This window comes from Coregonus clupeaformis, chromosome 33 (genome assembly GCF_020615455.1).
Source record: "Coregonus clupeaformis isolate EN_2021a chromosome 33, ASM2061545v1, whole genome shotgun sequence".
NCBI classification, from domain to species: Eukaryota; Metazoa; Chordata; class Actinopteri; order Salmoniformes; family Salmonidae; genus Coregonus; species Coregonus clupeaformis.
In genome coordinates, this window is record NC_059224.1 from 25,360,119 (window position 1) to 25,384,740 (window position 24,622).

Here is a 24,622-nt window from a genome sequence, read left to right on the forward strand (position 1 = left end):
TTTTCAACTGCACATGGGGACAAAGATCAGACTTTTAGGAGAAATGTCCTCTGGTCTGATGAATCGAAAATAGAACTGTTTGGCCATAATGGCCATCGTTATGTTTGGAGGAAAAAGGGGGTATCTTGCAAGCCGAAGAACACCATCCCAAACGTGAAGCACGGGGGTGGCAGCATCATGCTGTAGGGGTGCTTTTCTGCAGGAGGGTATGGTGCACTTCACAAAATAGATGGCATCATGAGGAAGGAAAATTATGTGGATATATTAAAGCAACATCTCAAGACATCAGTCAGGAAGTTAAAACTTGGTCGCAAATGGGTCTTCCAAATGGACAATGACCCCAAGCATACTTCCAAAGTTGTGGCAAAATGGCTTAAGGACAACAAAGTCAAGGTATTGGAGTGGCCATCACAAAGCCCTGACCTCAATCCTATAGAAATTTGTGGGCAGAACTGAAAAAGTGTGTGTGAGCAAGGAGGCCTAGAAACCTGATTCAGTTACACCAGCTCTGTCAGGAGGAATGGGCCAAAATTCACCCAACTTATTGTGGGAAGCTTGTGGAAGGCTACCCGAAACGTTTGACCCAAGTTAAACAATTTAAAGGCAATGCTACCAAATACTAATTGAGTGTATGTAAACTTCTGACCCTCTGGGAATGTGATGAAAGAAATAAAAGCTGAAATAAAACATTCTCTCTACTATTATTCTGACATTTCACATTCTTAAAATTAAGTGTTTATCCTAACTGACCTAAGACAGTGAATTTATACTATTATTAAATGTCAGGAATTGTGAAAAACTGAGTTTAAATGTATTTGGCTAAGGTGTATGTAAACTTCCGACTTCAACTGTATATGTGTGTGAACCAACCTCTAGCCTCCCTGATATTCTCTCACATCTACTGTGAAGAGCAGTATGAGTGGATCCCCCCTCCATTGGAACACAGCAGCACAGCCTCATGTAATGGAAAAAACTCCAGTGCCTTTTATAAACTTCTTAATGTAACTTCATCTACTGTGTTACTGAAAACAGACATTTCCATCTGGGTCCACGTCCACTGTTCAAAGATAGTCATATACCTTGTCATCACATCTAGATATAAATCGTTCCATGTATGGGAAGTTGCTTTGTCATTGTTTTTTCAAAGTCAGATGAGAGAAAATAAACTTGGCAAGTATAGCCAGTCAGCTGAGAGAAAATAAACCAAATATCTAACTCTTGATTATGTGGAGTAAGATTTCCCAGCAATTACTCAAGTGCTGAAGTGCATTTTAATGGTCTTAACTCTTAAGAGCTGCTCTTAAACATCTCACTGTGTTTGCTAGAACGGCTGTTGTTTGTGTGTTCGTCCTTGCTTTTGTATGTGTGTGTGTGTGAGGGAGTCCCTGAGTTCAAAGTGCACCCTGGCTCAGTGTGGGAGATCACCCTGAACAGTGTGTGTGTGTTAGGGAGGCACTGAGCTCACAGTGTGCCCTGGAGAGCACTCTGCTGGCTCTGGTGCTTGGGGGGAGGGGAGTAAAGGCTTCCCTGGCCTTGCCCGGAGAGAGTCCAGAGTGCTGTTGTCGGTTGGTGGCTAAGGGAAACCCCACATCCATCCGAGGTGGAGATCAGCTAGCGGAGTGAAGAATGCACTGGTCATGCCAAAACTGAAAATTAAAGAGAGCTCTCTCAGGGACGTCCAGTGAGGGGGAATAACACAGTGTAACCCATCGGCAGAGCACAGCGACTGGGCTGGAACTCAGACTGAAAAACACACTCTGACGTTAACTGTTTTAACTGGAGCTCATAAGGCCTTGGCGCCGACCCTATGCACTTAGTTACAGTGGGGAAAAAAAGTATTTAGTCAGCCACCAATTGTGCAAGTTCTCCCACTTAAAAAGATGAGAGAGGCCTGTAATTTTCATCATAGGTACACGTCAACTATGACAGACAAAATGAGAAAAAACATTCCAGAAAATCACATTGTAGGATTTTTTATGAATTTATTTGCAAATTATGGTGGAAAATAAGTATTTAGTCAATAACAAAAGTTTCTCAATACTTTGTTATATACCCTTTGTTGGCAGTGACACAGGTCAAACGTTTTCTGTAAGTCTTCACAAGGTTTTCACACACTGTTGCTGGTATTTTGGCCCATTCCTCCATGCAGATCTCCTCTAGAGCAGTGACGTTTTGGGGCTGTCGCTGGGCAACACGGACTTTCAACTCCCTCCAAAGATTTTCTATGGGGTTGAGATCTGGAGACTGGCTAGGCCACTCCAGGACCTTGAAATGCTTCTTACGAAGCCACTCCTTCGTTGCCCGGGCGGTGTGTTTGGGATCATTGTCATGCTGAAAGACGCAGCCACGTTTCATCTTCAATGCCCTTGCTGATGGAAGGAGGTTTTCACTCAAAATCTCACGATACATGGCCCCATTCATTCTTTCCTTTACACGGATCAGTCGTCCTGGTCCCTTTGCAGAAAAACAGCCCCAAAGCATGATGTTTCCACCCCCATGCTTCACAGTAGGTATGGTGTTCTTTGGATGCAACTCAGCATTCTTTGTCCTCCAAACACGACGAGTTGAGTTTTTACCAAAAAGTTATATTTTGGTTTCATCTGACCATATGACATTCTCCCAATCCTCTTCTGGATCATCCAAATGCACTCTAGCAAACTTCAGACGGGCCTGGACATGTACTGGCTTAAGCAGGGGGGACACGTCTGGCACTGCAGGATTTGAGTCCCTGGCGGCGTAGTGTGTTACTGATGGTAGGCTTTGTTACTTTGGTCCCAGCTCTCAGCAGGTCATTCACTAGGTCCTCCCGTGTGGTTCTGGGATTTTTGCTCACCGTTCTTGTGATCATTTTGACCCCACGGGGTGAGATCTTGCGTGGAGCCCCAGATCGAGGGAGATTATCAGTGGTCTTGTATGTCTTCCATTTCCTAATAATTGCTCCCACAGTTGATTTCTTCAAACCAAGCTGCTTACCTATTGCAGATTCAGTCTTCCCAGCCTGGTGCAGGTCTACAATTTTGTTTCTGGTGTCCTTTGACAGCTCTTTGGTCTTGGCCATAGTGGAGTTTGGAGTGTGACTGTTTGAGGTTGTGGACAGGTGTCTTTTATACTGATAACAAGTTCAAACAGGTGCCATTAATACAGGTAACGAGTGGAGGACAGAGGAGCCTCTTAAAGAAGAAGTTACAGGTCTGTGAGAGCCAGAAATCTTGCTTGTTTGTAGGTGACCAAATACTTATTTTCCACTATAATTTGCAAATAAATTCATTAAAAATCCTACAATGTGATTTTCTGGATTTTTTCTTCTCAATTTGTCTGTCATAGTTGACGTGTATCTATGATGAAAATTACAGGCATCTCTCATCTTTTTAAGTGGGAGAACTTGCACAATTGGTGGCTGACTAAATACTTTTTTTCCCCACTGTAGATTGAGACCATCCTAATGATTTGACAACAGCAGCAGCAGACTCCTAAAACCTCTTCTCTGTACATCATTCACATGTTATGACCTTAGATTTCTTTGTGAACAAAGCATTTGACACCCAAGAAGGTTGTCTTTTACCAACACCAGATAGCATATAAACACGTCATAAGCAATGGCAAACTGCTACATTTTCTCTCATCTTCATGACAAATGTGAAGAATAGCATGAGATGAGCTATAAAACAGCACATTGTTCTTTCTGCCCCATGGCAACATGTGTAGAATTGCAGGAAATGAGGTTTAAAACTGCAAAATGTTCTCTCAGCCTCATGACAAAATGTGTAAAATAGCATTACAAATCTGCACATTCTTCTCGCTGTCCCATGACAAATTGTGTTGAAATGTGGGAAGTTAGCGGTTTTCCCCAAAGAAATCTGTTTTCCCCCAAAAATGTTTTTGTTGTTGTTGGTTTTTGGGTTGGGGGGCCCCGTGGAGGTAGGTGTTCACCAGAACACAGCAAGGACAAGGTAACAGGAAGATGGCTTTTAATGCCTGTAACCAGTTACATCTACCCTCAAGCTTCAGTACCAGTAAGTGAAATATTACTCCTGGACTAATTTACAGTTTCAATGGAGACTCTCCCCTGACACTCTCTCTCTCTCTCTCAATTCAATTTCAATTTCAATTTAATGGGCTTAATTGGCATGGGAAACATATGTTTACATTGCCAAAGCAAGTGAAATAGATAATAAACAAAAGTGAAATAAACAATACAAAATTAACAGTAAACATTACACTCACAAATGTTCCAAAAGAATAAAGACATTTCAAGTGTCATATGTTTATATACCCAACCAAGGAGGGCCCAGGTCTGACAGAATCTGTGCAGAAGATCTAGGTGCTGCTGTAGGCCCTCCTTGGTTGGGTACAGAAGCACCAGATCATCAGCAAACAGTAGACATTTGACTTCAGATTCTAGTAGGGTGAGGCCGGGTGCTGCAGACTGTTCTAGTGCCCTCGCCAATTCGTTGATATATATGTTGAAGAGGGTGGGGCTTAAGCTGCATCCCTGTCTCACCCCCCGGCCCTGTGGAAAGAAATGTGTGTGTTTTTTGCCAATTTAAACTGCATACTTGTTGTTTGTGTACATGGATTTTCCCCACAACACCACTTTCCATCAATTTGTATAGCAGGCCCTCATGCCAAATTGAGTCTAAAGCTTTTTAGAAATCAACAAAGAATGAGAAGACTTTGCCTTTGTTTTGTTTTGTTTAAGTATAGCCAATTGGAATTTGTGGTCTGTATATTTTATCATTTCATTTAGGATACCATCAATCACACAGGCCTTTTTGGGTTGGATGGTTTGTATTTTGTCCTGTAGTTCATTCAATGTAATTGGAGAATCCAGTGTGTTCTGGTAGTCTTTAATAGTTGATTCTAATATTTTATTTGATCATGTATATGTTTTTGCTGTTTGTTCTTTGTTATCCATACATCTCCGTTTTGGATAGATAACTCTTCGTGTTGTTGTTTGTTTAGAGTTTTCCAATTTTCCCAGAAGTGGTTAGATTCTATGGATTCTTCAATTACATTGAGCTGATTTCTGACGTGCTGTTCCTTCTTTTTCCGTAGTGTATTTCTGTATTGTTTTAGTGATTCACCATAGTGTAGGTTTTCTGGGTCTCTATGTTTTTGGTTGGATATGTTTGTTAATTTCTTTCTTAGATTTTTGCATTCTTCATTAAACCATTTTTGTTAATTTTCTTAGGTTGTCTGCTTGAAATATTTTGATTTGATAGGGAAGCTGAGAGGTCAGATATACTGTTTAGGTTTTCTACTGCCAAGTTTACACCTTCACTATTACAGTGAAACATTTTGTTCAGAAAATTGTCTAGAAAGGGTTGAATTTGTTGTTGTCTAATAGTTTTTTGGTAGATTTCCATACTACTTTCCTTCCATCTATAGCATTTCTTAATATTATTCAGTTCCTTTGGCTTTGATGCCTCATGATTGAGCATAGCTCTGTTCAAGTAGAGTGTGATTTTGCTGTGATCTGATAGGGGTGTCCGTTGGCTGACTGTGACCACACTAAGAGACTCTGGGTTGAGGTCAGTGATAAAGTAGTCTACAGTACTACTGCCAAGACATGAGCTATATGTGTACCTACTGTAGGAGTCCCCTCAAAGCCTACCATTGACTATGTACATACCCAGCGTCTGACAGAGCTGCAGGAGTTGTGACACATTTTTGTTGGTTATGTTGTCGTGTGTGGGGAGGCATCTCTCTCTCTCTCTCTCTCTCTCTCTCTCTCTCTCTCTCTCCCAATGCCAGTGACCATAATATTTACATAGGATATAATCTACTAAATTGATCGTACATCAACTTTTTGTTTTCATAGTTTACAGGTGGAAGACATACACTTGGGGGCCGAGATAAAATATACCTTCCAGTATATTTAGATACAGCTGTCATTTAAGACAATAGTTAAAAGGTGGCTTTTAGATATTTCACTTATTAAATAAATATTCATAAACTTTTTTTATGTAAATATTCATGTGCATCATTATAATAAAACTCAGTCTTCATTTTTTGTGTTAATTTAAATAAATATACATGTGTGCATCATTATAATACAACTCAGTATTTTGTGTCTTCTTAATATTTACGTTGAAATACCTTCATTACTTATCCTTCCACTTATACTGTGTTTTTAAAATGTCCCTCCATATACCCCTCAAGAGAGGCATCATAAGTAATGTCAAACTGTGTAGAATTGCAGGAAATGCGTTTGAAAATGTCAAAACAAATTCTGGGGGATCCCCGGACACCCCTTCTACTGTTTCTATTCTTCCTGTGGTCTGTAATAATTCTGTGGTGTATACTAATATTGGTTAAGATGTGTGCCTGACTGTGCCCATCTCTTGAGAGAAAAATCCCTGTTTGAATCGTAAACTGAAAAAATAATACACTCAACTACATTAGTGATTGACCACAAAAGGAGTCAAATGTTAATGTGTGGTGGGTTGGATTCTGAATGTATAAAAAATGTACAATGACGTCCATACACAACAGAGCACTGTTCTGTGTTTTTTCTCTTGTAATACTACAGTGTTTGTTATGAAAACAGACTGAGTACTGTGCGAGGAACACTACACACTGTAGGTTTACTCAAAGCATCCTCTGTTTGTCATCCATACAGCACAAGTCATGGAAGAAGATCAAGAACATGGTCCATTGGTCTCCTTTCGTCATGTCCTTCAAGAAGAAGTACCCTTGGATCCAGCTGGCGGGTCATGCAGGTAGGCCTTGATAACGCTGCTTCTGGAATGTGGGGATTCTGGGATAAGGCTATGGAAATGTGTGTTCTGTGTTCCGCTCTCCTTCTCCCAGCTGGATTGGATACGCTACAGTGGCCAATGTGTTTGGAATTCAAATATAGTCTCATGCTAAGCATCGGGATATACTTCATATATTCAAAGGCACAGTACTACAATTATGGCATAGCTAAGAGTTTCATCCTATTTGTATATACTATAGCTAGGATACCTGTAATTGAATATTCCACTCAGAATCAGATAAGACATTTTCTTTAGCACCAGGACCAAACAAAGTAAACCTACTGTGGCCTACAAAGTAAACCAGGCCTGCAACCTCTACTGTAGTTTGTCTAAATGTTTTTATTGCATATGATGGTTCCTCTCAGGCAGTTTCAAGGCGGGGGCTAACGGGCGGATCCTGAAGAAGCACTGTGACTGTGAGCAGCGCTGCCTGGACTGGCTGATGAATGACGTGCTGCGGCCCTACGTACCGGCCTACCACGGAGACGTTGAGAAAGACGGGGAGAAGTACAACCAGATGGATGACCTGCTCTCTGAGTTCGACCTGCCCTGCGTCATGGACTGCAAGATGGGTGTCAGGTGAGTGTCGGACACTGGATTGACACACTTTCATAGGCAGGTGCATCTCTGGGTTGAAGTTACAATTAGGCACAGATCTAATCTCAGTTTACCCTGTGGATATCCTAAACTAAAGTCTTAGGGGGTTAAATGAAAATCTGACTTTGTTTTTACTAGCAACCATAGACGGCATGGTAACTCTCAGATCTCTTTGTTCCAGTTTCACAGGTTAGGGTAAGGTCCAATATTTAATCAGGCAGACATCCATTAGGCCTAAGGTCTAGGAGTGACCATCACCCTCCCCTACAGTGAAGAGATCGTCCTGTAGCTAGCAGACAGCCAGCTGGCCCCTCTCTCACACCATGACTTAAATCAGCTTGTGGGGAAAGTGTTGTGAACCCAATTCCAATCCTTTGGGTTAATTATTGGGCTGCTGAACTCCACATACGTGTTACAGTTGTCAAACTCTCCCTTGTTAAGTTTACATCAGATGTATACCAGATATGGTTTATAATTGTTCTCTCCTGAGCCACTTTGAAATGCTATTAGTGACCAGTGAAATATTGGAATCTCTTCCGAGCCACTTTAAACTGGGTGCTAACAGGTCAGGCCTGTTTTGATACAGTATCCTATCCTCTATTGCTGAAATGAATAGCCGTGTTGCACTCTCCCTGCTCTCTCCCTCTCCTCTCCTTTCCTCTCTAGCACAGCTGTGTTTGCTAATGTGAACCTTCTCTGGAAGGGCACTGCACTGCAGAGATGGACAGAGTTAGAGATAACCAGATGGCCAGGATATTAGCAAATTATAAACCGGCCTGTCCAAACACAACAATGTGGTGCAGCTCTAACAGACTAAAGCCTGGCCTGTTATTGAGGTAGCTGGCTGCTGCAGCACGAATCAGAATTTGAATCTACAAAGGAAAGGTTGAGAAAACAAAAGGCGGGGAGAAGTACAGGGATGAACTGAGGAAAAGGGAACCCCTCCTGTCTTCACTGCAATAAATCTTCTAAAGTATATTATGTGAAGTAAAACAGTTGCTCTTCTTCTTCATTCACATGTTGGCTCCTGGGACATGATCATTCACTATAGCCATGACAATACTATAACAGCTTTGTCAAACAAGAATTATCGTTATTGTATTGCACAATGTGGCACAATATATTGTACAATGATAGTATTCTAAGATGTAGAGTACAATTATCCTTTAATTGTCCCATAAAAGGAAATACATTTTGTTGCTGGACTTGTAACACCATAAAACCATAAAATCTTATTTAACAAGTCAGTATCAAACAGACATGAGTGAGTAATCTCTCTTTTGCTTCTCTGTCCACCAAAGGACATACCTGGAGGAGGAGCTGACCAAGGCCCGTAAAAAGCCCAGTCTGAGGAAGGACATGTACCAAAAGATGGTGGAGGTGGACCCCCTGGCACCCACGCCAGAGGAGCAGGAGCAGCAGGCGGTCACCAAGCCCCGCTACATGCAGTGGAGAGAGACCATCAGCTCCACCGGTACACTGGGCTTCCGCATCGAGGGCATCAAGGTGAGCCAGGGGGACCGTTGAACTGCTGTTTGAATGGACACTTCTATGCACCATGATATACAGTAGAGTGATGCATTGTAACGTTTACATTTCAGTCATTTAGCAGACGCTCTTATCCAAAGCAACTTATAGGAACAATTAGGGTTAAGTGCCTTGGTCAAGGGCACATCGACAGATTTCTCACCTTGTCACTCAGGTATTCGAACCAGCGACCTTTTGGTTACTGGCCCCACGCTCTTAACCGCTAGGCTACCTGCCATCATACTCTCTAAAACCCACTTAACAGTCCATTATTGGGAAAATTAAACACTATAGGGAAGATGACAAAATCTTGCATATGCCAGTCTGTACATTCGGTAGTTACTAGTTGAAATGATAAACGGTAAAAAAATAAATAAAAAAATCTAAATCTATCCATAAGGAAAAAAGTAATAATGCGAAATCGAGAGTGTAATTCCACTTGTAAGGGCTGACCGTGATGGTCCTGCTTGGTTTGCATACAGACATACCCTGCAGTCGCCCCTTAATGGCATTCCTCATACTAAGGGTTGCCAGGGCCAACAGGAGGGGATCCCTTCTCTTTAGTCTTAGTGTGTATAGGCTGTGTTTAATGTTTTTGTCACACATAGGCCTGCTTGTGACACCTCTATTGACAGTAACATCAGTTGCTGAAGCACCCCCTTCACTCCCACACACCATCAGTCTCCTCCAAGCTGACACTAATAGATTCAGTGCAGCAGCAGCAGACAGACAGACAGACAGACATTTGGTCTGATCGTGTGATTCTGCCTGGGTAAAGCTAAGCATACTAACAATCTTATTTGTAAAAAGCTGGGAGCAACAACAACAAAAAAGAGCATTCCTGCAGCATATCCTTCCTAGGCAGTTAGACTACACGAGGGTAGTCTAATTCCTCCTAAAGCCAAGAGGGAGACATCCTGGCCATGTTTGGGCCGTAACACCGTCTTCCAGAATATGTCTCCTCTAATGAGGGCCTGTGGTTTGACTCTGGAGGGCTAAAGACAGATGTGCTGGATGAATAGTTCAGACTGGACCGACAGCGTAGGGAGCAGCAGCAGGGCTGTCCGGAGTTTTCCACTCCAGCCATGTCCATAGATGGCTGCGGCCCGCGGGGCTCCGCTGGCTCTCTCTGTTGTCATGACATCAGGGGTTGCCCTCGGAGACTGTGTGTGGAATCAAAAGGCTCTCTGAGTTTTTAGAGAGCACACAGCTACTGTTGTCTCTGTTAGGCCCCAGCTCAATGCCAATATTTTTGCCTGCCTGCATATTTACATTTGGCAGACGCTCTTATCCACAGTTACAGTTAGTGCATTCATGTTAAGATATTCATCTTAAGCTAGGTGAGACAACCACATACACTATATATACAAAAGTATGTGGACACCCACTCAAATTAGCTGATTCAGCTATTTCAGCCACACCTGTTGCTGACAGGTATATCAAATTGAGCACACAGCCATGCAACCTCCATAGACAAACATTGGCAGTAGAATGGCCCGTACTGAAGAGCTTAGTAACTTTCAACTTGGCACCGTCAAAGGATGCCACCTTTCCAACAAGTCAGTTAGTCAAATTTCTGCCCTGCTAGAGCTGCCCCAGTCAACTGTAAGTGCTGTTATTGTGAAGTGGAAACGTCTAGGAGCAACAACAGCTCAGCCGCGAAGTGGTAGGCCACACAAGCTCACAGAATGGGACTGCCGAGTGCTGAAGCGCCTAGTGCTGAAGCGCATAACATTTGTCTGTCCTTGGTTGCAACACTCACTACTAAGTTCCAAACTGCCTCTGGAAGCAACGTCAGCACAAGAACTGTTCGTCGGGAGCTTCATGAAATGGGTTTCCATGGTGGAGCAGCCGCACTCAAGCCTACGATCACCTTGCGCAATGCCAAGCATCGGCTGGAGTGCTGTAAAGCTCGCCACCATTGGACTCTGGAGCAGTGGAAAAGCATTCTTTGGAGTGATGAATCACGCTTCACCATCTGGCAGTCCAACGGACAAATCTGGGTTTGGCGGATACCCGGAGAACGGTACCTGCCCGAATGCATTGTGCCAACTGTAAAGTTTGGTGGAGGAGGAATACTGGTCTGGGGCTGTTTTTCATGGTTCGGGCTAGGCCCCTTAGTTCCAGTGAAGGGAAATCTTAACGTTACTGTATACAATGACATTCTAGACGATTCTGTGCTTCCAACTTTGTGGCAACAGCTTGGGGAAGGCCCTTTCCTATTTCAGCATGACAATGCCCCCATGCACAAAGCGAGGTCCATACAGAAATGGTTTGTCGAGATCGGTGTGGAAGAACTTGACTGCCCTGCACAGAGCCCTGACCTCAACCCCATCGAACACCTTTGGGATGAATTGGAACGCCGACTTCCAGCCAGGCCTAATCGCCCAACATCAGTGCCCGACCTCACTAATGCTCTTGTGGCTGAATGGAAGAAAGTCCCCTCAGCAATGTTCCAAAACCTAGTGTAAAGCCTTTCCAGAAGAGAGGAGGCTGTTATGGCAACAAAGGGGGGATCAACTCCATATTAATGCCCATGATTTTGGAATGAGATGTTTGACGAGCAGGTGTCCACATACTTTTGGTCATGTAGTGTATCTACTGAGACAGTAAAGCACACCGTTGTGGTAGTGTTCGAATATGTCTACATTAAGTATGTGCTGACGTCCTCCTGTCTAAGCGATATGATGCAAAACATTGGGCTATTTTCCTGTTTTGGTCACCTCTTTCAGCAGGGTTTTGCTGCGTAGAGAAATACCTACAGTATATAGAATAGTATAGTAAGTTCCAGGTTATGGGTCTGACTTTTGAAGTTATTTAGCCTCCCCTTGAATGATAGAGGCCATTTCTATAAAGCTAGCAGTGTGTGTCACATAATGTAGTTGTTGGAGGCCCCATCCTGCTGAAACATTCAGCTCTAAATATATCTGCCTTTCTTTCTCTTTCCCTTTGCAGAAGGAAGACGGGACAGTAAACAGAGACTTTAAAAAGACCAGGAGCAGGGAGCAAGTGACAGAAGCATTCACCGACTTTGTCAAAGGAAACCAGAACATCCTGGTGAGTGTGTGTACATGTGTGTGTGAGTCTCTCGGTGTGCGCGTGTGTGCCTCCGTCTGTGTGTGTGAGCCAGAGCCCCCTACCGCTGTGGCAGACCTCCCTTTGCCATGGTCTAAAGGCCAAACTTCCCCCTCTCTAATGGCCCAGGAAGTGAGCTATGTGTGATGTGGGCCTCCCAGGGTTCTGGAAACATGGCTGGGAAAGGAAAGGGAAAAGGGGATACCTAGTTAGTTGTACAACTGAATGCATTCAACTGAAATGTGTCTTCCGCATTTAACCCAACCCGAAACTAAACAATCAAACAAGATTTCCTCCATTCCATTCCACGTTGGTTTGTCATGTGTTTATCTGGCACCACTAGGCTCAAGCCAAGGCTGGCAAGCCCAGGCAAACACCCTCTATCTGTCATTGTGTGGTGGGCCTTGGCCCCACTGTTGTGTACTTAACTGTCACTCATGTGTGGTCTTCATCTCTCTCTCTACTGAGCTGATCTGTTGGCCCATAAGGTTTGCACTATGGAGTTATCAAAATTCACTCAATGGTCTGTTTATGAGTAATGTTGTCTAATGAATACAGATTTAAATTCAGTTAAATTTTGGGGTATTCCTAACGTAGTTTGCACATTAAATAACACACTTTCACTCCACCTATATCCTTTATCCAGTATAACAATAGTTTAGTTGATGTTTTTCTGTGTGGTTAAAAATAGAGAAAACCTTGACCCTTGAATGAATGAAAGCTTTTAGATCAGATTTTCCCACGTCCCTGGGTAGATTGAATAATACCTATTTTGTTCTCGCCTGTCTGTTTTTAGAACTGTTATCTGGACAGACTGAAGGAAATCAGGAACACTCTGGAAATATCAACCTTCTTCAAGACCCATGAGGTAAACAAAACTATTTTTGTCCTCTGCTGGTATTTTATCTACAGTTGTAACATTTACCGAAATGGAAGCATTTGAGATCCACCCATATACCACTCAACTGATACAGGAGGCTACAATATGTGCAGTGGAAATACATGAACAATGGCATCTACACAAACACCAACCAATCACAGGACATTGTTATTCCAAACAGGAAGCATAGTCAGGCTCAGGCACGTGAACAGATAGGGCTCAACCAGTGCCCGAGCACATGCCCTTTTGCCCTCCAATGAAAAAGTACCCTTGCAGCTCAGTGGATTTTATGTATTACTTTAAAACATTTCGTTTTAATTTTAAATGGAACGAAATGCACATCAAACTGGCTAAATTCATAAGCTCTTGAATCTCATAAAATGTCCCCCTCCCCCGCCCCAAGAGCGCACTCCTCTGACTTGCATGCAGTGGCCACTGGCTGCGGGCGCTGGGCAGGGAGACTTGAATACTGGTAGGAGGCTACTTTTGAGTTGGATCAGTCATATGTGTCTCTCACTGTTAGAGACAAAGAATGGGGCATTTCCACTGCTTCTTAGTAAGAGGCAGATGTCAGCAGCAGAACAAACTCAAATCAAGTAAAAACAAGTTTGTTTCAACAGCATAGCTAACTATTACATCATCATTCGCTCTGATCAGCTGATAGACACCTGATGTCAATCATCTAGGCCTAGGAGTCACTGGCATTAGCTTGCTTACAATATGTGATGATGGCTGTTGTTGCAGATAGGCCCATAAATTGTTGGCCCGCCCCCCCCCAAAGTTCTTGTGCACGGCCCTGGCCAGGCTCCTGAAGGTGCTGTGGCGTTTCAGAGGAAAGGTTGAGACACAGGCCCTAGAACAAACCTCTTTGGAATAACCTATGTCCTGCTGTTTAGCTGGAGTCAGATACAGGCTGTGTATGTTAACTCCTCAGATATACCTACTGTATGTGACACCAGTGGGTCTTTGTAGTGACATTTGACCTAAACTCAGGAATAGCTGATGAATAAGATTATTTGGACTCACATTTACGTCAACCATCTGTCCAGACATACTGTAGTAAGACCATAGAGATGTATAGAGATCGCAATGTTGTATCTGTGCCATTATGGTAGTCAATTTATTTTGATGTTTGAAGAAAAAAAAGTGTAAAGCTAATATTGGTGACTTACTGCCACCTGCAGTGCTGGAGTCTTGAACCAATACAATAATCTGGATTGTACTGGTATGTACAGGATAATGTTTTTACCTACCCAATGCCTTAATGATTCTTTAACTACAGAAAGCATAGGATCATTAGATCAAATAAGTTTCTGAACCTCCAAGTCATAGGGTAAAGTTTAACAGTAAATGAATGTGTACAGTGTACTTTGAAGGATGTTGATTTAATGGGCAGTTATTTACTCAATGCCGATAACAATCTTTACATGATTATATATGGCGATATAGACCATACAAAATGCTTCATTAGGCTTCTCCCTTTTTATTCTTAGATGGCTACCATACACACGTTTTCATCCTATTGGTTCAGGTCTGCTGCTAGTTTGTGTATTTGATAGAGCTTTGTGCTGCCAGAGATCTCAGTGTGTTGAGGACTAAGAGGGATCCATCTCTCCCCCTTCCCCAGGTGATTGGCAGCTCACTGCTGTTCGTCCATGACAAGCGGGAACAGGCCAAGGTGTGGATGATAGACTTTGGGAAGACCACCCCTCTGCCTGAGGGACAGGTCCTGAGTCACAGAGCCACCTGGGAGGAGGGCAACCGTGAGGACGGCTACCTCTATGGCCTGGACCACCTTATAGACATTCTCACCCAAATGGTGGTGACCTCAGAGCCAGGGCCAGACCCACTCTGAGAGGACCGTCCTGTCACCTCTGTCAACCTCGACCCTACCCCCCTGGCAGGACCACCACCTCGCACTACAGTGACGCCTCTGGTGTCCCCAAAAAGCTATCCTTCTCTCCCTCCCTCCCTCCCTCCCTCCCTCCCTCCCTCCCTCCCTCCCTCCCTCCCTCCCTCCCTCCCTCCCTCCCTCTCTCCCTCCCTCCCTCCCTCCTCCCCCCCCCCCCCTCCCTTATTCCCTCCCTCCCCTGGCCCCAGAAAACAAACTGTAACCACACAAGTGAAATGTGATCACTGTTTTGTGTAAACTTGTAGATTCTGTACATACTGCTGTACAGTGTGTTTCTGTTCTGATGAGACCATGGGTTAGGTTAGGTTCTTTCTCTGCAGCTAGTCTCGTGACAAGCCTTCTTGAGATTTGAGTTGGTTTTGTTTTATGAGAGTTATTTTATAACATTGTAGAGCACTTCTTACTTTCATAGAGGATTACATTTATTATGTGTTAAAACTTATATGGTGCTTGGCCTTGTGGTGAAAGAGAGACAATTGAAATAGTTATATTCAGCAGTCGGGCACTTCCTGTGTTTTTAAACTAACATATAATTTAACATTTACAGAAAATGTCAAGGGTCAATATTACCCTTTTTAGCTGATAGGATTGCCATAATCCATGTCCTTCATATAATTTTATTTGTGATACCCCCTTGCAGAATTCTCCAATGTTTATTATCAGTTTGTATCTCATTATGTTACAAAAGCTATTGTAATAGTGTACTTGAGACTGTGTGATGTGATGTGCCTATCTATATTAATTTCAGTGCCTTCAGAGTGAAAGTAGAGAAGGTGGCATAAGTAGATTGCACTCCGTTATGCACTTAGAACCTATTTTATTAAGGCTAATGTTGACATTCCTGTAATCAACCATTGAGGAGTGACTATGAGTTCAGAGGTCAATGTACATGAAGCAGAGGGAGTGGGCGACTGCCTGGTCTCTAACAGGAAGTGGCCCTTAAACAAGTGAGAATGAGTTTGCGTTCTAAATATTCCAAGTTCTTCAGCCTTTCAGAACACCTAAAAAGACCAGGTTTTATTCTTGTATTGTCATGATTCCCTTAGTCAGAGGTGGCATCACCTGTGATACTCTGTCATTAATGTATATCAATCAATCAATCAATCAATCAAATTGTATTTATAAAGCCCTTTTTACATCAGCAGATGTCACAAAGTGCTATACAGAAACCCAGCCTAAAACCCCAAACAGCAAGCAATGTAGATATAGAAGCACGGTGGCTAGGAAAAACTCCCTAGAAAGGCAGAAACCTAGGAAGAAACCTAGAGAGGAACCAGGCTCTGAGGGGTGGCCAGTCCCCTTCTGGCTGTGCCGGGTGGAGAATGCTATATGGCCTAGCATTGAATGAACCCATCCCTTCCTGTTTGTTATTGGGCACAAGACAGCATATGATTGCTGTTTGCATGGCTATTTGCTATTCAAATCTACCATTCCTGCCTCCTGCCCAAACATCCTGAGGTGGCAAACAAAACGAATGGGATGTCTGTTTAGTGTCTACCAGGTCTATAAACAAGGAGTGAGAGGCCTTTAACAGGGCAACACTGTCATCATTGTCTGATTGGATTCAATTAGCATTAAGTCATGTTTTGGTGACAATCGGATCACACACACATGACATGGACCATAGAAAGATTGACTGACATTGTATGGTAGTTTTTTTTATGGCAGTTAATACAGTTTTTATATGTTGTTTAGCTTACTTCAGGGTTTAATAGTAATGTTCCTTTAATTGCCATATCACATACAATATTCTCAGTTATGAGAGTGGAGTGAGGGTGTCCTTGTTTTGTAATGACTGCTCTTTCACCTTTATCTGAGGAACTGAGAGGGGTGTGGTGTGTTAGAATGGCAAACATCATATCCTAAAGAAACAGAGCTCACTTCTCCAAGGTCTTCAATTGGTTGAGGCAGATGATTCTAGCAGGACAACATTGACCAATAGTTTTGACCAATACTCTAGGTGTCAAACTTGTCTTGTCTTTGAGTGCCATTGAACTGTACCAATATAGCAACTGAAACTTTAAAAAAGGAATTCAATTTGACAGGATTGTGGTAAATTGAGAGTGAAACTATAGGCCTGCTGCATTGGACCAGAAAGCACAGAAATAAAGAGTAGAGTGCCCTCTGCTGTTACTGAATTGTATTACATTGAGCAGCATAAAACAAATTACATGGGTGTATTTTACAGCAACACATTTTGACTTTGATTTTAAAATGTTACCTTTATTCTCTTATTTTAATATTTCTTCTAGTAGCTTATTTCAAAACGCTACTCTGTCGTTGTGCTTGTAGTTTTTGTGAAGTGTCTTAGAATTATGTATTCATGACCATATTTATTTCTTTGTGACATTTGCACAAGAACACTAAATGTAGCTAGCTGCGTGTGTTTTAATTTTTGTACAATCCTGTCATTTTGTTGAAACTCAGTCATGATATAATAATTTAGTAGGTTACTGTAACATAGGCCCGACTCACTGCTTCTAACAATGTGTAAATAATACTGTATGTTTTAGAGATGAACAAGAAGTCTGTTCTGTGCACTCTACCAGGTGTTCTTTTGTGCCTATGATCTGTGAGACCTGGTTTCGGGCTAGGCTGGCCACAGAGTGGTTGGTTGACGTGGAGATTGTCATAGCAATGTCATCTGTCATCCCTGTTCCAGGTTGACATGATTGTGTCCTTTGTCTCCTAGCCTTGTGCTGTGGGGATGTTGTGACTGAGATACACACACACACTGTGCCTTTAGGTCCTCTGGTCATTGTGCTGTCATCACCCATGGATCTTCTTATGTAAATCATGCCATCATGTCAATACTGCAAGCAAAACTACCCACTGGACACACACTGGTTGAATCAACTTTGTTTCCACGTCATTTCAATGAAATTACATGGAATAGACGTTGAATTGACGTCTGTGCCCAGTGGGTATGCTTGGCTGTACAATTTTACCGTAGTAAATTTGAACAATGGTTTAAATGCTACCACATGTGTTTGTGCCTTTTATTTCAATGTACAGCATGCTCTCTGTCACGGTTACGACACAGGTAAATTTAGGTATTCCACATGGACTTCTTGTCAAGCACTTTTCACCAGTGGCGGCTGGCCGATAGAGGGCGCTAGGGCGCCGACCCCCTTAAATAAAATTATTTAAAAAAATAAAATAAAAAAAATAAATAAAAATAATAATAATAATAATAAAAACATCAGTATGTCAATATTTGTGTGTTTGAAATATGGAATGCACACAGTAATATGTGTAAGATATGATAGAAAATCATATTCGCAACCTTTCCTCTGCCTGTCAAACGCCTCGTCAGCTCTGGGCGATACAGAAAGTGCCCCGAGGAGGCGGGTCTACGAGCAGTTAAGCCAATTGCTAATTTAAGATATGAATGTATGACATAAAATGTAGCTAATCAGCGATTTTAATTCGAATCCAAGGAGGGCGATTATTTTATCGCCCCAAGCTCGCCCCTGATAAAATAAGGACCGGGCTCCAGTGGCGCCATTTTTACTAGACGACAATGGCGGGCGCAAACGTTACTCCTCCAAGACCCAACCCTAACTCGGTGAAATCTCTCCTCCAAGATCCGTTTGAGAGGAGAACTTTGTCAGAGAAAGTTCGGGTGAAAGAGCTGGGCCCAGATCAACCTGACCTCTCAATCAGACAGCAGGCTAGCGAGAAAGGGAAGCAGTATATGCGCGGCTTCTCCCGTAGCTGGTACACCAGGAAGGCTTGGCTAGCTGGGTGCACTGATGCTAATGCTTTATTTTGCTTTCCGTGCTTGCTTTTTAAAACGACGGGGTCAGATTCAGCATGGACAGGTACCGGAGTGAGGGATATGAAGCACCTGTCAGAGAAGGTAAAGAAACATGAGAACACCAGGGCACACATGGACAACTCTGTAAAGCTAGCTGTATTAGGAAGGGTGAACATTGCTACGCAGCTGGATGACGGCCACAGGATTGCGGTGAGGAAACACAATGAGGAGGTGGATAAAAACAGGCACATTCTATCCAAAATTATCGATTGTGTGAAGTTCTGTGGGGCTTTTGAGTTGGCCTTGCGTGGGCACGAGGAGACTGACTCCTCGGACAACCCCGGCATTTTCCGGGGCTTAGTGGATTTTGTTGCCTCCCTCGACAGTGTGCTGGAGGAGCACCTGAAGACAGCTACCGTTTTTAAGGGCACGTCAAAGACGATACAGAACGAGCTGTTGGACTGTATGCTGTCAGTGCTTAAGGATTACATCCTGGAGGAAGTAAAGAGTGCTGATTTTATCGCCATTCAAGCTGACGAGACGACTGACGTTTCCACCCACTGCCAGTTGGTGCTTGTGATACGCTACATCGATGCTAAAAGTAACGTCCAAGAGCGTTTTTTCGAGTTCATTTTGATCGAGAACGCAACCGCCGACACAATCGCTACAGCGCTGCTGGAGAGGCTCAGCACCATACTCTCACATGGACAAAAGGCCAAACTTATTGCCCAGGCTTACGACGGAGCAAGTGTGATGAGGAGAGCCACCGGCGGAGTGCAGCGTAAAATAGTGGATGTGTACGAAAATGCGCACTACGTCCACTGCTATGCACATCAGCTGAACCTCATCATGCAGCAGGCTACTTCACGCATCCCCAGGATCGGCACTTTCTTTTCCGACCTTGCAGGATTTTCTGCTTTCTTCTCCAGGTCTCCCAAGCGAACCACCGTGCTTGACGAAGTGGTTGCGCATAGACTCCCCAGAGCCTCTACAACACGGTGGAACTTCCACAGTCGCGCTGTAAACACTGTGTACGAGTACAGGGATGACCTCCTAACGTGTTTCCAGACCATCAGAGACTCTGGGAACTTTGATGCCCCGACTGTCAGAGAGGCGGGGGGCTTTGTGAGGATGCTCGAAGACGAGGCTTTCTGTTTTTTCCTGGCACTGTTCCACAAGATCATGCCAAATGTGGACATGCTTTTCAGCCAGCTGCAGAAGAGGAACATCGACCCTGTCTTCATTAAAGCACTTGTCCAGAGGTTCACAGACAGCATGCTAACAATCAGGTAAATAACTATATTTACTATTGGCTGATAAAGATGTTGTTAGAAAGATGAATAGTTCACTTACAACAGTTTAAAAGCCTAAATGTGTCTGGTCATCAAAGTGAGTGATTATCATAGAGCCGTCACAATTATATTTGTTTTAGTATTTTAAAAGGAAAGAGAAGACACAATCAGACGTTGATAATAATGCAGGAAAGTACTACACAGTTTGTAATAATTATTCAGGTGTCCACCAGGTCAATTTCTAGAAGAGGCCTAGTTGTTATTGAAGATTAACTTTATTGCTAAGTGCACAGCAGAACAAAATGATGTTGCATCCCTCTCACAAATGTAATAGAAAAAGGCTTTAAAACGTAATAACATCAGTTAATTATGTACATCACAGGTTAAAAGCAGTTACTAGACATAGTTTGTGTGTATATACACACTATCTGTCTGTCTGTCTATATATTATATATATATATATATATATATATATATATATATATATATATATATATATATATATAAAGTCACTGGTTGTGTGTTGAGGGGGAATTACAGTGAGTTAAGAAGTCTGATTGCAAGTTATCAAATTAAACTTTATTTTTTGGACCCAGGGCCTCAATTCCCTCTTTGTGTGGGGACAGCGCATCTGACGAGCAGCAACAGCCCATCAAGCGACGGAGGATGCTGGGACCAGGAGAACAACAGAGGTTGGCTATAGAGGTAAGTTGTGATGTAATTGTCAGTGTTTCCCCCTAGAACTTTTTTCAGGCCTGGTAGTATGTAGCCAAAACCCTGAACAATCAGCACCTTGGTAATCATATACTTGAGTTGGACATAGGCATGTGTCAGTCAGGATCACTTGCATCAAAATAGCTTAATTGCAAATTAAAGCTGATGATGTATCTTTTACAGGTATGTGATACCATCCTGAGTCATGCCAAAGAGAGGTTCTCCTTCACCCAGCACCTCATCAGCGCAACACTATTGCACGGAGAGTTGTTCCCACAACACAGTGTGAAGTTCCCGATACAGCGCTTGAAACAACCGTGGAGGCGTACCCCATGTTGAACAAGGCCAAGCTCAAAACCGAACTGTCCCTCATCTATGAGAACAGTGAGTTCAAGGCTTGTAGTGGTGCAGTGCCCCTGTACCAGTTCTTCATGGAGAACAACCTTCAGAGCACTTTCACAGAGACTGCCAGCCTCCTCAAGATCCTCATCACCACACCCATGACAACTGCTGAGTCAGAAAGGTGCTTCTCTACACTGAAAAGGATCAAGACCTTCCTGAGAAACAGCATGACACAGGATCGCCTGAACGCTCTGGCCATGCTCTCCATGGAGAAGAAACTTGTCAGGGACATTCCTGACTTTAATCAAAGGGTCATTGAGAGGTTTGCCACTCAGAAGGACAGACGGGCAAAATTCCTGTACAAATAAGATGACAGACACACACACACAGAGCAGCTCTGGCCGCATGTTTCTTTGTATATAGTTGACCTTAGCATAAAAAATCCAGTTATATATGGTACTCTAGAAAGTCTTAATAGTGTCTTTGCTAATATTACTGTATATATGTTGTTTTGTATCAATTAATTGTTGCAGTTCTGGAGCACATTAACAATTAGTCACATTTAGTATGATCATAAAATACTGTATGCTATTCTTCCAGTCAAAGGTTTGAGTTCATCCACTTGATATCCATTTCTATATTATACATCCTTTTATACAGTGTAAGATTTCCTATAAACTTTATAATAATTTCATGTTATTGTCCACTTTCCACTCTGTTCTGACAGCATGCCTGTTGCGTTGCCTGTTTACTACCAATGGTGAAAAGTTCACTTTAAATGCAAATGAAAGGCTTGGGTTTGTGTAATATGTTTTTGTGTAAGAATGCCTCAACTTTTTAATATTGGCATTAAATAATTACTGAATGTTTCACTGAGCACTGCTGTCCTGCAGTTTGTGTTAAAATATATCGCGATGGTTACAGGAAAAAAAAAGTATGGCACAGCCCCACCGAGAATATTTTTCACCAGCCGCCACTGCTTTTCACACAACCAGTTCTTAATGAATCTTTACACCATGTCATGTGTGGGACAAATCTCTCCGTTTATACCTGATTCTAACTTGCGTCCTGTGTCTGGATCTTGTCCACATTCTGATTGTGCCCACATTTTTAGACAGGTGTGGACAATCAAAAGTCACATTGTGATCTGATTGTGATCAGATCATCCAGCCCACCTCTGGAAGTAGTCAGACACACATTGTGTCTGGATATCTTACAAGTGTAGACAGATCTGGACAGAGAAACCATTTAAATCATAATTTTTTCACCCTCTAAAATCATTGACAGGTGGCACCATTGACTGATTACATCAATATGTGTCTTACATTAAATAAATAATATTTTGAAAGAATAGCTGTAAAATAATTTGCATAAAGGAAGGGACCAGGAAATCTGGTCATAATGCAGACACAGTGGACGGATAACAGACACATTTTAATACCATGTGTAGACACATTCCTGGAAATGTGGGCACAATCAGAATGTAGACATGATCAGGACAAAGGACCGATGTTAGCACCAGGTATAAACGGGGCTCCTGTCTCCCTCATCTCCCTGTTCTGCCTGACCGATTTTCATCTAATAAGAGCATGTTCAGACATTAGGCAAGCCAGATCTCACAAGCAGAGGGAGATGTAGCCTAGATAAGACTTGGAATCAGATCAGGTAAATCTAAGGATGTACATGGCAGCATGCTTTCAGATCCCCCCCAGAAAGGAGAAGTGCATAATCCCACCCCTAGGCTCTTCGCTGCATGGTATTTTGTCTAAGAATATACCTTTTCTATGGCGTGTTGTTTATGCGCAAAAAAGGTGATGCTCAGAATATAAACGCAACCGTTCAAATGACGACTGACAGGCAAGGAGTCAACAGCACCCCAGCACCAGGCAACACGACAACAATCAAGCATAAAAGTATTTAGAAGGACCACGACCCTAGATGAGGCAGGTCATAATTAGCCATATATGAATCTGCCACTTGACATCTAAAGAAAAACAAAGGATTTGCTGGTGCAGTAGAGATTTGTTTGTTGATATTTTTTCATGTTTGTCTATTTATGGCTCCCATTAGTTATCATATCATTAAAATAGTCATTTCCAACAGGGCATTGTAGCAGATTAAGTGTTGTTAGTATGTACCGTTTGGCCACCAGCTTAGATCAAAACACTTATAATGTCAACACTCCCAAAAGCTGGGAGTATAAATAGAGATGATTCTAATGCTATGATATATAGTGCTTATATTGACCTGTAACTCTGACGCACTCTCAGAGTTGTGTTTGTGGAAATGTAATGCTTCTCATGCCCCCTGACCTACCATCTAACGTAACATCTGCTTGTCCTTGTGTAGTTTGGCCACTAGGTGGAAGCAGGTGCATCTAAAAAACAAAAGAGCCTGATCTGCTATTTCGGTGCTGTAACCATTTCAGAGGAAATCAACAGTTCGTTATACAGTAATTGACCAATGGTGTATTTTGTGGTGTAAGCTACTTTAGGTTGAATGTGTGGGAGATGTTCTTCAGAATAATGTGCTGTATATCAGTAATTGTATATCATAGCATTATAATCATCTCTATTTATACTCCCAGTGCTTGGGAGTGTAGACATTATAAGTGTTTGTATATATATATATATATATATATATATACAGTACCAGTCAAAAGTTAGGACACATCTACTCATTCAACGGTTTTTCTTTATTTTTTACTATTTTCTACATTGTAGAATAATAGTGAAGACATCAAAACTATGAAATAACACATACGGAATCATGTAGTATTTTATATTTGAGATTCTTCAAATAGCCACCCTTTGCCTTGATGACAGCTTTGCACACTCTTGGCATTCTCTCAACTAGCTTCACCTGGAATGCTTTTCCAACAGTCTTGAAGGAGTTCCCACATATGCTGAGCACTTGTTGGCTGCTTTTCCTTCACTCTGCGGTCCGACTCATCCCAAACCATCTCAATTGGGTTGAGGTTGGGGGATTGTGGAGGCCATGTCATCTGATGCAGCACTCCATCACTCTCCTTCTTGGTAAAATAACCCTTACACAGCCTGGAGGTGTGTTGGGTCATTGTCCTGTTGAAAAAGATATGATTGTCCTACTAAGCCCAAACCAGATGGGATGGTGTATCGCTGCAGAATGCTATGGTAACCATGCTGGTTAAGTGTGCCTTGAATTCTAAATAAATCACAGACAGTGTCACCAGCAAAGCACCCCCACACCATAACACCTCCTCCTCCATGCTTTACGGAGGGAAATACACATGCAGAGATCATCCGTTCACCCACACCGTGTCTCACAACGACACAGCGGTTGGAACCAAAAATCTCAAATTTGGACTCCAGACCAAATGACACATTTCCACTGGTCTAATGTCCATTGCTCGTGTTTCTTGGCCCAAGCAGGTTTCTTCTTCTTATTGGTGTCCTTTGGTAGTGGTTTCTTTGCAGGAATTCGACCATGAAGGCCTGATTCACATAGTCCCCTCTGAACAGTTGATGTTGAGATGTGAATGTGACCTAAACTCTGTGAAGCATTTATTTGGCCTGCAATTTCTGAGGCTGGTAACTCTAATGAACGTATTCTCTGCAGCAGAGGTAACTCTGGGTCTTCCATTCCTGTGGCGGTCCTCATGAGAGCCAGTTTCATCATAGTGCTTGATGGTTTTTGCAATTGCACTTGAAGAAACGTTCAAAGTTCTTGAAATGTTCCGTATTGACTGACCTTCATGTCTTAAAGTATTGATGGACTGTTGTT

The 24,622-nt window shown here is 42.6% G+C and overlaps 1 protein-coding gene across 1 annotated transcript in view; it reads left to right on the forward strand.

Moving 5' to 3' along the window:
• The window catches only part of LOC121548905 (inositol-trisphosphate 3-kinase B-like), a 62,724-nt gene extending 47,913 nt beyond the window's left edge, over positions 1-14,811 (forward strand). Inside the window, exons 3-8 of the mRNA XM_041860558.2 lie at positions 6,623-6,722; positions 7,127-7,340; positions 8,660-8,864; positions 11,841-11,942; positions 12,757-12,828; positions 14,468-14,811. Of these exons, the coding sequence (XP_041716492.1) occupies positions 6,623-6,722; positions 7,127-7,340; positions 8,660-8,864; positions 11,841-11,942; positions 12,757-12,828; positions 14,468-14,695 (921 nt within the window). The 3' untranslated portion in view covers positions 14,696-14,811. The remainder of the gene's footprint in view (positions 1-6,622; positions 6,723-7,126; positions 7,341-8,659; positions 8,865-11,840; positions 11,943-12,756; positions 12,829-14,467) is intronic.
• Positions 14,812-24,622: the final 9,811 nt, after the last annotated feature.